Source organism: Harmonia axyridis, chromosome 2 (assembly GCF_914767665.1).
Source record: "Harmonia axyridis chromosome 2, icHarAxyr1.1, whole genome shotgun sequence".
Classification (NCBI taxonomy): Eukaryota; Metazoa; Arthropoda; class Insecta; order Coleoptera; family Coccinellidae; genus Harmonia; species Harmonia axyridis.
This window is the reverse complement of record NC_059502.1, coordinates 36,971,438-36,984,828: the sequence shown is the minus strand read 5'-3', so window position 1 is coordinate 36,984,828 and position 13,391 is coordinate 36,971,438. Positions and strand designations below refer to the sequence as shown.

Sequence of the window (13,391 nt, the reverse complement as noted above, 5' to 3'; positions counted from 1 at the left end):
TGGATGGCCTCTTGGAGAGGCTTACAACAGGCGGATTTAACGTCCAGGCTTACGCCGACGACATAGTGGTGACGGTTAGAGGCAAGCATGTGGGCCCAATAAGTAGCCGAATGCAACTTGCTCTCAAAACTATTGAAAATTGGTGCGGGGAAGAGGGGCTTACTATCAACCCCTCGAAAACATCAATAATCCCGTTCACTAGAAGAAGGAATCTCGACCTCAGAGCTCTGGTCTTAAATGGTCAGACTCTGCACTTCTCTAGTGAGTGTAAATATCTAGGTGTTACCCTGGACAGTAAACTGAACTGGGGGAAACATATAGATAAGACTCTTTCCAGAGCCACGGCGGCTATGTGGGCATGCAAAAGACTCTTTGGAAAGACATGGGGAGTGAAACCGAAAATGGTACTGTGGTTATACACAGCGGTGGTACGCCCTATTGTCACCTATGCATCTCTAGCATGGTGGACAAAAACCGAGGAGGTCACTACACGCATCAGGTTGCAGAAAATGCAAAGGCTGGCGTGCATTGGTGTCACAGGAGCTATGCGCACAGCTCCTACGGCAGCGCTGGAGGTCATACTAGACTTGCCTCCCTTACACCTACATGTAAGGAAATGTAGCCTGCTCGAAGCAATAAGGATTTCCCATAATGGAAAGCTCCTTCCTGGGAACTGGGTTGGACATATGAGGATACTGAATCAACTAGATTCAAACCTCCTCGCAAAACCATCAGATATTATGCCAACCACCTACGATTTTGAAACGCCCTTTGAAACGGTTATAAATGACCGTCATAGTGCAATAAGTTTCATAAATCGTCTAGACAAAAAGTCATCCATATGGTTTACAGATGGATCAAAAACAGAGAAGGGCACCGGCATTGGGATATATGGACCTAGACTGAGGATCTCTAAAGCCCTGGGAAGTGAGCCCTCGATTCTACAAGCCGAGATAATGGCTGTTTATGTATGCGCCCAGGAGTGTCTCAAAATGAACCTCAAAGGGGCGCATATCTACATCACCACGGACAGCCAAGCCACGCTGAGATCCCTGGAATCGTGTTGTCAGGGGTCTCTGCTGACTTGGGAGTGCCGTAACACCATAAAGCAACTGGCCAGAGGAAACAAGGTGACTCTACTATGGGTACCAGGGCACTGTGGTGTTGAAGGAAATGAGAGAGCGGACGAGCTTGCAAAAAGTGCATCTAGGCTAAGACCTGCTGGACCTGAGCCTTTCTGTGGGATAGGAAAAGACCAATACAAAGCTGCGGTCCAGCTATGGGAGTTGAAAGTAGGACAATCCACTGGACTAACACTCCTAGACTTGCTCAGGCAAAGAAATTCGTGAAGATTTCACCTACTTACACCAGAAAACTCCTGAAGCTGTCACGAGCGGAGCTTCGGGTGATGGTGGGACTGCTGACGGGGCACTGTCGGTACAAACATCATTTGTACCGTATGGGTAAGTCAGCAGACGAGATTTGCAGGCTCTGTGGATCGGAAGTAGAAACTTCTGAACACTTGATATGCAAGTGTCCAGAGCTGGCTGGCCTAAGAACCATTCACATGGGCAAGCCGGTCCTGGATACCAGAGAGGTAATGGCCAAGGCCCCTAGGGAGGTTGTCAATTTTATTAACGTCGTTGACGACCTCCCTGGGTTTCTAGGAATGAGTAGGGTAGTGAACAAAAGATCTGCATGGTCGCAGTTCCCGGAAGGCTCACCGAAGCAAAACGACCCCAGTTCAAATAATAATAATAATAATCTACATGACTATCTAGATTTGTCCGGTATAAAATGAAACACCCTGTATAGTTGATAATGGAATGAGTCCTGGGTGTTGTTTTTATTACCGGGATGCGAGTAACCTGCATCATCGCGGACAGCACAGAATGGTATGATTGCCCGATCGGATCATGGTACTTGATGTTACAAATTAGGTCTTGATCATTCGTGAGCACCAGATTAAGAATGATCAAGAATTGAGGCACTCTGTCCCTGGTCATAACACGTGGAGTGATCTATCAGTTGAGTAATATTATCCTTGTTAATTGTAGAGAGAAGCATCGTAAACAACGAATCACCCAACCCGCCACTGAACATCACGAAAATTAAAATCGCCAGCTATCATAATATTCTTACTACGCTGACCAGGGGCAATAAGAAGATCGCATAGGAGGATATCCGATGGTGATGCATGGGGTCTATATGCGCAGCCGATTATAGCTGAAAATGACTTTTATGAGATACCTACATCCTGAATGAATAAAATTTTTCGGACTTTGTCCAATTTAAAAATTCATAGAAAAAGAATTTGTGATGTGACAACTTTAAGTGATACCACGTATTGAAGCTGAATTCATGCTCGTTCTATAAATCTATACAATGATTTTGAATTCGAAATTCCAAGTGATATTTTCAACCTTTACTACACTTTAAATGAGGATTTATTATTCCGTTCCTGGAATATTGAAATAACTAATATCTCTCTGCATCCACCTCGGCATATGTCAAAAACATCCCAAGTTCCAATAAATTCCGCCGATAAGTTTGGTTCTGATGAAAAGCAGAAATTAATTTTTTATAGTCAATTTCTAATGTCCTAGTCCTATTCTACTTCCAATAGAAGTATGTACACCCTCTTTGTCTGGAAAATTGTTTCCAGAATTCAAATTATCATTGAATTGATTGATTGTTTTACTTTTATCCTATTCTTATATAGAATTTTTCATCGATAAAAAGTACTTATTGAGAGGGAAAACCTATCAGATCCATTAACCAAATTTAATTCAGACAAGAGAGAAATTTATTAACATCGGATACATATGCAACATTGTTAGGACCAATCAAAAAGCATCCGAGAATAGTTCTGTTCAACAGATCAAGGGATGTGTTTTATTTTCAATTTTTTTTATCACTATCCTAAAGGTAACTCTGAAACTTTTGGGGATTTAATTATTTTCCCCCGAACGATCTCGGAGAATTATCATTGAAAATAATAGAAATAAATGAACGTTATTGCATGAAAAATGCCCTGTCACTTTTCAACAAACGTGCCGAGCATATTTTTCCAATATTCCATGTTCCACGGGGCCACTTGAGCATGAGAGTCGAATAAAAATTCCGGTAGTTACGGAAATCATTCCATTTTTTAAATTCATGGATTCAATTGATCGAGCAACGCATTAATAATATTCGCTCTAACGAAGGCCGTACAAAGGCACAAAATATTAAATAAAACGATAATAATTCGGATCCGCCGTTGGACTCGATTACTGCGTAGTGATTTTGTCCGTTTACGCGGATGAATTCGATGGGAACATATCGGATATGTCATAACCTCACTCATTTATGCCCGAATGAAAATTTTATTGTTACGAATATATTTTCTGATTAATGCGTTTCGGAGATATAGCGACCGATGAAAATGGTATGAATTGTAATTTTTGGGTTTATGTTGGGTTATACAGTCACAAACTGTCTTTTAGAAGAGTCGACCTTTGAACTATAACTCAGTTTGGATCTGGAGGAAACAGTTATTTTCCATGATGTAGTTCGAGAAAATTAATGGAAATCCATATCGTATCTGTAGAGTTAAAATGCCCTATTTGCGATATGTTTCATTGTTTCTAAAAGAGTAGAGGACATTATAGATATTGAATTTTACAGATGCCGTTCACTGCAACTTCCTGGAGTTATTAGTCAAAGGAGATAGATTTACGACGGGTGTCATGACATTTTGTTTGACCAATCAACTAGTTTATTGTTGTTTGAAATTTATGGAAGTGTGAAAAATGAACTGAAATTGAACACAGAGGTGATTTGATTGAGCAAACCAACATAATAAAAGTTTTATGAAACCCGCCATTAGAGCAATGCCCAAATAAACTGATGGTGATTGTTAATTTTCCTTTATTAAGGCTCATTTTCACGGTGATAGTACTATCACGATAGTGCTATCGTGATAGTAACTACCGCAACAACTTGATAGTTACTATCGCACCGTCACGACAGCACTCTCGCACTATCACAACCAGCTAGGTAGTCCAGGGACCGTATTCTCGACAAGTGATCTTTGAAAACGTATACGTTCTTTCAGTGGTAATTACACTGAATGAACGTATACGATTTGAAAGATCACTTGTCGAGAATACGGTCCCAGTTAAGTTTATTTAGCAATGTATCCTTGACAACTAAGTTCATTAACTGAAAAGGTGCGACATCAACCAGAAAATTGTATGAATTATGTAAATTCATATAGACACATAATATAGTTATGAAAATATTAATAAATGAGTGAATACTAATGTAACGATAAATTAAAATCAACAGTATTGAATAATAATTCAATACAAAACATTCTCACACAGAAGCTCAACAAGGAACTTAAATGAACATAGATATTGAACAAATATAAACTATTTCAAGGCAATATTCATTAATCAAATGAACAAAGCATTTGGCAGATTAAATGAAGTTGTACAAATTTCTTTTCTTCGATAAATTGATCGTGTTTTCTACTGAATTGTATGAACTGCTTCTGTCCGAGTTCAGGCCTTATAAGGCAATTTGTCCTAGCCAGACTATAAGCAGGGCATTTGAGCATCAACTGATAACTATAGTTTATTCAGTTTGGTTGTTTCTCAACGAGTATCTATGAGTGTACACAGTGTGACCTACTCTGAGTCTAATAACCTTGGTTTTATCTCCTCTAGACAGATGTAAATCATGGACGAGTACCGCATCTTTGATAATTGGGTGAACTAATCCCAGTTTCGTATTTTTTCTCGGCCATATCTCCTGATCTCTTGCATTTCTTCGGAGCATTTTTGATTAATGAAATTTACTCTTTGTTTTTCTAAATACCAATCCAGTCGGAATTTTTTTCCAATAGTTTTACCAAGCAACTTGTTGAGCTAACAGGTCTATAACTCGACTTGGTGTGAGGGTCTTTGTTTTGCTTCAAGATTGGTACCACTACAGATTCCTCCCATTCTTGTCGATTGACTCATTCCATAGGTTATTAAAGAGATCTAGTAGCTTCATTGTCATCACTGATGGCAACTTATTCAATATTTCATTTCTGATTTCATCTTGTTCTGGTGCATATTGACTGAGAGAAGGCTCCATTTCAGTAAATGGTGCATTATTTTAAGCCAATTCATCTGTGTCGAAATTCATCCCAAGCACCTATCATCTTCACTTTCTAGAGGCGTGCTCCTAGTGGTGGTAGATGTGCTCACATTCACATTCTTATAGACATTGGCAAAAATCTTTGACCTTTAGGCATATTGAGGGATTAATGCTGAATTTTCCTGATATTGCCCTTACTTCCTTCCACATTCATCAGTGTTCTCCAGCACTTTCGTTTCATTTCGAAGATTGTTCTTCTAGCTTCTGCTGTCGATTTTTTAAAAGCTATTATATTCTCCGTGCTTGGTTGTCTTTTGAAACGATTGAAAGCAGTCTTGACCTCAGCATTCCTCCACGGTACAGTATGTTTGGGTGGGATGCCACTCGTTTTGGGATAGTTTGTTCTACTGCGTTGAGTATAGAGCGAGAACTGAGTTCACATCGGCTATATCAGGAAGGAACAATTTTTCTGCGTATTTCTTTCAGTTTGCTCTTCCGATTATAATTTTTCGGAATGTTTTTAACTCTCTGTTCTCTATTGAGATTAATAATTATCGGGTCCCTGTCGTAAAGGTCCTCGTCAGGTCGGTTATTAGGTTGCTCGATGTTATTGTGAGATCTATCGCTGAAAGATTATGAATTGTTGTATCCATATGAGTTGGGGATCCAGTTTATATCATTTCGCAAAAGGATGTACACGCCCCCCAAAGCCCTAGAATTTGAAGTGGAATCTCCTCTTACGACTTACGACATTGAAATTCTTCAGGGAGAATGATTTTTTTCTCGCTACCATCCATATTTATTTATTTATTTTCACTGGAACACAAACAGGACAAAGTCCCAGAGGCAGTGTTCACTCAGTTACAAATAAAACCTTAATTATACATGTTATTTACCTATAAACTAAACAAACAAAAAAAATCACATGTAAGATACAATATTCAAATTTACATATAATTATCCCGGAAAAACGGAAAACAGAAGTCGACGTTTCAGATGTTTTTGAAAGTTGTCAGCGAACAGGAAAAGAAATTGACGTGTGGATAGACAACACCTGAGGTCGTTATCATTCTGACAAGTGGGGAATTTGTGGTGTAGTTTTTTATCCTAAGGGAGATCTGAAACATGTTATCTGATCTGAGTCTTAGATCAGGAATCCTAAAGCGAATCTCCTCCAAAATACCAGGAACAATGATCAAAACATTCAAGAGCTTGAACATGAATGAAGCATCATTTATGAATCTTATATCGACTAGCTTGGGAAGCTGAAAAATCCTACGAGCATACGTGTAGTCGTGATTTTCAATTACAATTTTATTTTTGTAGGCCAAAAACCGAATGAACCTATTCTGAACAGACTTCAAGCGTCGAACATAGCAGTCGTATTTAGGGTTCCATATGATCGATGCGAAGTTCAATCGTGAGGAGACAAATGCATGGTAGAGTGTTAAGATAGTCTCATTCTTCTGGAAAGCCTTTCCATGCCTAAGAACAAAGCCAAGCATTCTGGAGCATCATGTGACGACGTTACTAATATGAGTATCAAAGATTAGTTTGGAGTCGAGCGTTATTCCCAAGTATCTAACAATACTTGATTCCTTCAACTGATGGTTGTCAAGTGAGTACTGGAAGGAGATTTTGTTGGTGTTCCTAGTATACGAATTTTCAAACATGCTGTTCATCGATAATGATGTTCTTCAGATGAAATGAGAGGTATCTATGAACCAAACACTCGAATAGCTTGGGAAACACTGATAAGATGCTCACAGGACGGTAGTTTTCAATGAGTTCTCTGTGACAGCTTTTAAAAATTGGAACGATATATGACAACTTCCAGATGTTCGGGAAAATTGACGATGATAAAGACTTATTGAAGATAATATAGAGGGGGTAGGCTAAATTCGGTGGACAATTACTGACAAAATTTGGTGGAATGCCATCGGGCCCAGGACCCTTCAGAACATTGACTGATAATAGTGCCTGTATATTGATCGGGTTTCAAGTACCTACATTTCTTGTAAACAAATGAACATTGGATCATATTCCTGAATGAATAATTTCAAATCACAAAATCATTGTCTGATACCTCAACAGTTTCATTGTAGAAGTTTATTTGGTTATTTGGTCATTGTTATGTTCTCCTATGGAATATCTGTGCTATATTAATTACTGATCCTTTATTGGTTCTGAATTTAGGTTTTTCGGGAACTGGGCTCAATTGCTGTGCTAATGAAATATTATGTTTTTGTGTAGGTGTGTTTTTTATCTGAGAAATTAAGCTTATTTGTACATCGTATTTTTTTAGTTCTTCCTCTTCTGCTCCTCTTTTCGAAGGTTTCCCGGGTTGCTGAGAACCACTTGATTGTCGGCTATCATATAAAATATTTGAGTCTTCAGGCGGTGACGTTGCTTTTATTTTTGATGCACTTGATGCTTCTTGATCTGGAAGTTATAATCTCTTGCATTATTTGTATTCGAGGAACGGGTAGAGTTGCCTGACTAAGAGCTATGTTTCCTATCAATTTAGATACACATTTATTTATCACATTAGCATGTAAACCGGTAAAATCCTATTCATTATATTCTCCTCAATCGAAGATTTATTCCTCAATGCTTGTACGTATGATATACTCTGCTCAAAAGTGCTCGAGATAATCTCTTTCCTAGCCTCAAAGTGAGTTATTAAATTTTCAATAATGCGTACTTTTTGAATTGAAAATTCTATTTTGTATGAGGGGCAACCGTTATAACCTGCCGAATGCAAATTTTTATGCGACCTATTACAATTTACGTATACCGGAATTAACTCACAATGACTACCTTCATGTGGTTGTTTTCCGCATACACATCGTTGTCTCACTGGTACAGCTTATAGTTGTTTGTCCAAACCTTTGTAATCTGTAGCATCTTATTGGTGCAGGAATATACAGGCGAATTTCTAGTTTGTACATGGCAGCATTTGAAAAAATAGGTAGATTTGGTTTATTGAATGAATGATTGCAACCTCTCCAATGCTGCTAAGGTCGCAGGTTCACCTGTCAACAATCCAATCGGGTCAGGTGGGTATTTGCCGGCTGAGCTAAACAGTGGAAATGAGAGTGGATACCTGTTAGCTACAAAGAGATAGTAAATGGCCGCCAGGAACATTCAAATTTACGAAAAATACCCTCTAAGTCTACCTTCGACATTACCAACCTAACAAGTAATGATGGAGTAAAAAAACGATCGAGACTACGAATACAACGTCTGTAAACCTCTATGAATTAAGTTGGGAAAATTTAGACAGCCAAACAATATTCAATAACTACTACGCTGACAGCTGTAGTCAATAATCCAATAATGTAATAAATATCTCAGTGAAATAAAAATATACATGTAATAGTGACTTCATGTGATCAACCAGTATTTGGTCTAACGAAGTGAATTGAACTATGGAGCTCTCAACAAAACGCAAAAATAAAGTAATCTAGTTGCCTCGCGTGAGATCAGGCGCATGAGCAAAAAGTAAAGTAAAAAATTGACAATAATCGCAAGGAATATCAACACCACCGTTCTACCAAATTGTCACAAAAATTAATAATATACCAATTATTGAATAAAAGTAAATTAACAATGCTATATTAACAACTTTATCAAGGCATCAATAACTGACTTGGAATTCCACGATGTTCAAATAATCAGTGCCAAAAAATAGAATAATGGAACATCAATAACACAAGGGAACAGCTGTTTTGGTGTCGAGATTTTTTGAGCTGATTCTATATCAATTTGATGTCCTGAATTCATATAACATATTCATTTTTAGCTAGGAGATCAAATTTGGAAGATATACAATATTAGAGAAATATAAGTAACATTATTCAAATCCGCGAGTGAAGTGAACGAAAGTGGATACGAAATCTTTATTTTAGTTATACAAAATACAAAACTATGTCGTACTCACAAACAAAAACAAAACATTTAAGAAATCAAATAGTCACTCAACACTTCGAAACTTTTGAACTGCAGTAGTTCTGCCATCATGTGCATGTCCCATCTTCCTTGGTAGCGATCCTGCATAACTTTGATATCTTGGAGAAATCTTTCACCTTGTTCCTCACTCATGTCTCCTAAATTTTCTGGAAAACGGTCAAGGTGGCTATGTAAATAGCCACCTATATATAGCCCATGTAAATTTCTACTGTCAACAATTTTCAAAAATATTAGGGCAAATCAAACGATTGTTGTAGCTACCTCACCAAACATTTATTAAGAATTCAATTATTCTGTGGATTGTGGATTATTCGGAGCCCATACGAGAATTGTTGATTCCATCCCTAGTGAATGGCTAACTGCAAAATTCGAAATAATTTTTCCGATAAGTTCAAGATTCATTCAACTGTGAAATTTCACTGATAAGGAAATATTTATTGATCACCTTATATGACGGTGCTAAGCAGATTTATAATTTTCATCATGAATTAATTCTTTGTGGTTACGAAAACGAAAAAAAATCATATTTTTCGCGTACAGGGTGATCCATTCATGAAAATAAAAAAAAACTTAAATTTTCCTAGTTCAGGTCTGATTTATTCGATTTCAGAAATATTGAAGGAAGGCATTCGTGAATGGCAACAACAATAGCAATTTTCGAAATAATTCTACAGATAAATTCAAGATTTCTTGAACTATGAAATTTCTTTCATATGTATCTCTGTATGACGATGCCAAGCAGAGATTAAGATTTATTATTATGAATTGATTCTTTGTGGGTACTAAAACGAAAAGTATCATGATACTAACGTACAGGGTGATCCAATATTCACGAAAATAGAAAAAGTCAAACATTTTCCTATCCGGATCTGATTTATTCAATTTCAAAAATATCGAAGAAGACAATATAAAGGGTGACAAAATTTCAAAATTCGAAATTATTCGGTACCTATAGAGTAGTTGAAGAGATATTGAACTAAAAAATTTCGCTCACTAGGGAATGTTCATTTTACCCTGAATGACGGTGTGAAGTAGAGATTTAGAATTTTTATTATTAATTTAATCGTTGTGGTTACGAAAAGGAAAAAATGTTCACGAAAATAAAAAAGGTCTTAAATTTTACTAATCCGGATATGATTAATTCGATTTCGTAAATATTTTAGGTAGGCGATAGTAAAGGTTGACAAAACGTCAAAATTTGAAATAATTGGGTCGATTATTTAAAGAGTTATTGAACTGTGAAATTTCACCCTTAAGATGAACATCACCCTGTATATCCTAAACAAAGGCACTCAGGCGATTGAAACCTCTGGTTACTAGTCCTCCATGATGACCTTCATTCATGATATCCGTTTGTTGCATTCTTTCCGGAACAACCTGTATTGATTCATTTTGTTATTAAATTTCTGAAAATTGATATGTAACTTGCAATTGATGATAGCATTTCCTGACAATTTATTGATATGGTAATTTTAGTTTTCGCATATCAATTCAAATATCAGAAATTTTTATATGATGACAATTTTCTTTCTCTTACAGATTCTTCAACTTCAGATGAATGATTATCGATATCACTACATGTTTACTACTTTTGTAAGTAATAGAGTTTATTTCTTGTTTATCATATAGATTTCTGCCCATCTAATTGATAATTTCCCTAAAAATATTGAATTAGAATTAGAATTAGTCATTTTATCATTTCTATATTTTTTCAATTTTTATTTTTTAGAAAATAATACATTTCAATTTCTTGATTCCTCAAAAATGAAATGTTTTTATTATGTTAGAAAAGAATAAAATCATTCTTTTTTAACATATCGTCAACGCGCGATATGTGACTTGTTATATGACATACCAAAATGATATAGTGACCAAAGACTCATTATCCCATTTTGATACGACTCAATCATGACTAAAAGCGGATTTATAACCCACATGAAAAAATTCTCCTCACTTTCTTTCGACACGGAAATGGCATCAAACGATAAGTTTCAACTCACTGATGAAAACTCCCTGCTCTAATTCGATACTTTCCGTCCGTACGTGTGTACGCACTTTCGAACGGAAGAACCTAGAACCTCGCAATTTTCGGGGTAAATTCAGATCTAGAAAGTCGCGATTAATATCATATTGAGCGAAATTTTTAAATAAGCGAAATCTGACGAGTTCTTCCGGAAATATAGCCATTCGAAATTTTGTTTTTTTTTTGTTAATTTCGATTCTGCATATTTGATGGAAATTTGATGTGACGTAGAATGCCTGGTAATTCAAACTCCCGGCCGTCCAGCTCCACGCGAACTTTTCATTCCACCACGGTCAACCCCACTTTCATCATTTTCGATTTTTGGATTTGATTTCTGGATGCGTGAACTAATAAAATTAGGTTCATCTTATAGATAAATGAAAGATCTAGCAAGGAGCAATTTTTCGTTCACATAGACTCCATCTGAATTCTGATGCCCCATTGCAGGATGGAATTGAGGAATTTCATGACGGCCAAAGAGATTTTTGTGATTTTTATATTTTCCGAATGAACAGCCAAGAAAGAAATTATGTTCTTATTATAGAGGAATATGAAGGCTATAAACAATAAATTTACCGTACACATCGGTTATCTCAAAGATCCGGATCGTGTGATGTCATGTCGGCCGAAAAAAATTTCATGATTTGTATATTTTCCGAATAAGCGGCCAAGAATGAAATTTAATCCATTTTATGGAGGATTCAGATAGCTATAAATATTGAAATTTACGTTCACATTGGTTAACTCTAAGGGCCCAGCTCCAAGATCCGGTTCATATGATCTCTTGCCGGCCGAATAGATTTTCATATTTTGAAATTAAGTGGAAATTAAGGATGGAATTTAGTCCATTTTTGGAGAATTCAAACAGCTATAAAAATTGTAATTTTCGTTTACATTGATTACCTCTAAGGGTCCAGCTATAAAAACTGAATTGTATGATCTCATACCGGCCGAATAGTTTTTCGTGATTTCATGTTTTTCTAATAAGTGGCGCAAGATGAAATTAAGTCCATAGTTAAGAATCAAGTAATTTTCGAACCCATTCGATGATCATCATGTTTTTCGAATGAGCGGCCAAGGATGAAGTTGGGTCCATATTAAAGGGGATTGAAATAGCTATAAATAAATCATGTAATTTTCGTACACATTGGATACCTTTAAGGGCCTAGCTCCAAGATCTGAAATATATGATATCATACAGGCCTAATAGCTTTTCATATGTTCCGAAATAGCGACCAAGGATGAAATTTTGTTCATTTTAAGGAGGATTGAAATAAATTTAAACATTGAAATTTTGGTTAACATTGATTCTGAATTGTAAGATCTCATGCTGGTCGAATAGTTTTTCATGTTTTTCCAAATTGAGTCGATATTGAAGGGGATTGAAATAACTATGAATCATGTAATTTTCGTACTGATTGGATTCCTCTAAGGGCCTAGCTTCAAGATTAAGATTAAATGATCTCATACCGGCCGAATAGATTTTCATATTTTCCGAATAAGCGGCCAAGAATGGAATTTAGTCCATTTCATGGAAGATTATAATTGCTATAAATAATGAAATTTTCGTTAACTTTGATTAACTCTGTGGGCCCAGCCAATACCTCCTAGAATATATCTAGGAGGTATTGGCCCAGCTCAAAGATCTGAATTGTAAGATCTCATGTCGGCCGAATAGTTTTTCGTGCTTTTCATGTTTTTCGAAAAAGTGGCCAAGAATGAAATTGGGTTCATATTATAGGGGAAAGAGAAGTTAAGAAGCAGAAGATCATATAAATCAGTTCTTGGAGCTGGGCCCTTAGAGATAACCAATGTGATCGAAAATTTCAACATATAAATTTTGAAATTTTCGTTCACGTTTGTAATCTTCCTGATCACTTCGTCAAAACGATTGAAAATTCGAGAAGAATCTTGGAAAATATGTATAAAATATAATAATATGAATTGTCTTTATTCTCACATCAATAGATTGTTACATAATATTCGAAGGTATCATATAATAATAAATATGAGAAGAGGCGAAGTCCAGATATATGTAAACATAATCTGCTCCAATAATTCGGTGGTCGCTTTCAAGCAGGGTATTCTTATATCACAGATAGACTATAAAGTATCAGGATATATTTGAATTTAGAGTCACTCAAAAAAAGGAGATTGGTTGCTAATGTTTTTTGTGTATGAATTAATAAATTGATCTTTTTTTTTCCGTCTCCATTGGAAACTGTCTGCTTTAATGCTTCAGTCAGGAGAACGAGGAATACCC

The 13,391-nt window shown here is 36.4% G+C and overlaps 1 protein-coding gene across 3 annotated transcripts in view; it reads left to right on the top strand.

Moving 5' to 3' along the window:
* Nucleotides 1–13,391, top strand: part of LOC123672345 (glutamate receptor ionotropic, kainate 2) — a 730,109-nt gene that overhangs the window by 557,313 nt on the left and 159,405 nt on the right. For all 3 annotated transcript variants that reach the window (XM_045606425.1, XM_045606423.1, XM_045606424.1), the window contains exon 6: nucleotides 10,645–10,698. In XM_045606425.1, coding sequence (XP_045462381.1) covers nucleotides 10,645–10,698 — 54 coding nt within the window. The remainder of the gene's footprint in view (nucleotides 1–10,644; nucleotides 10,699–13,391) is intronic.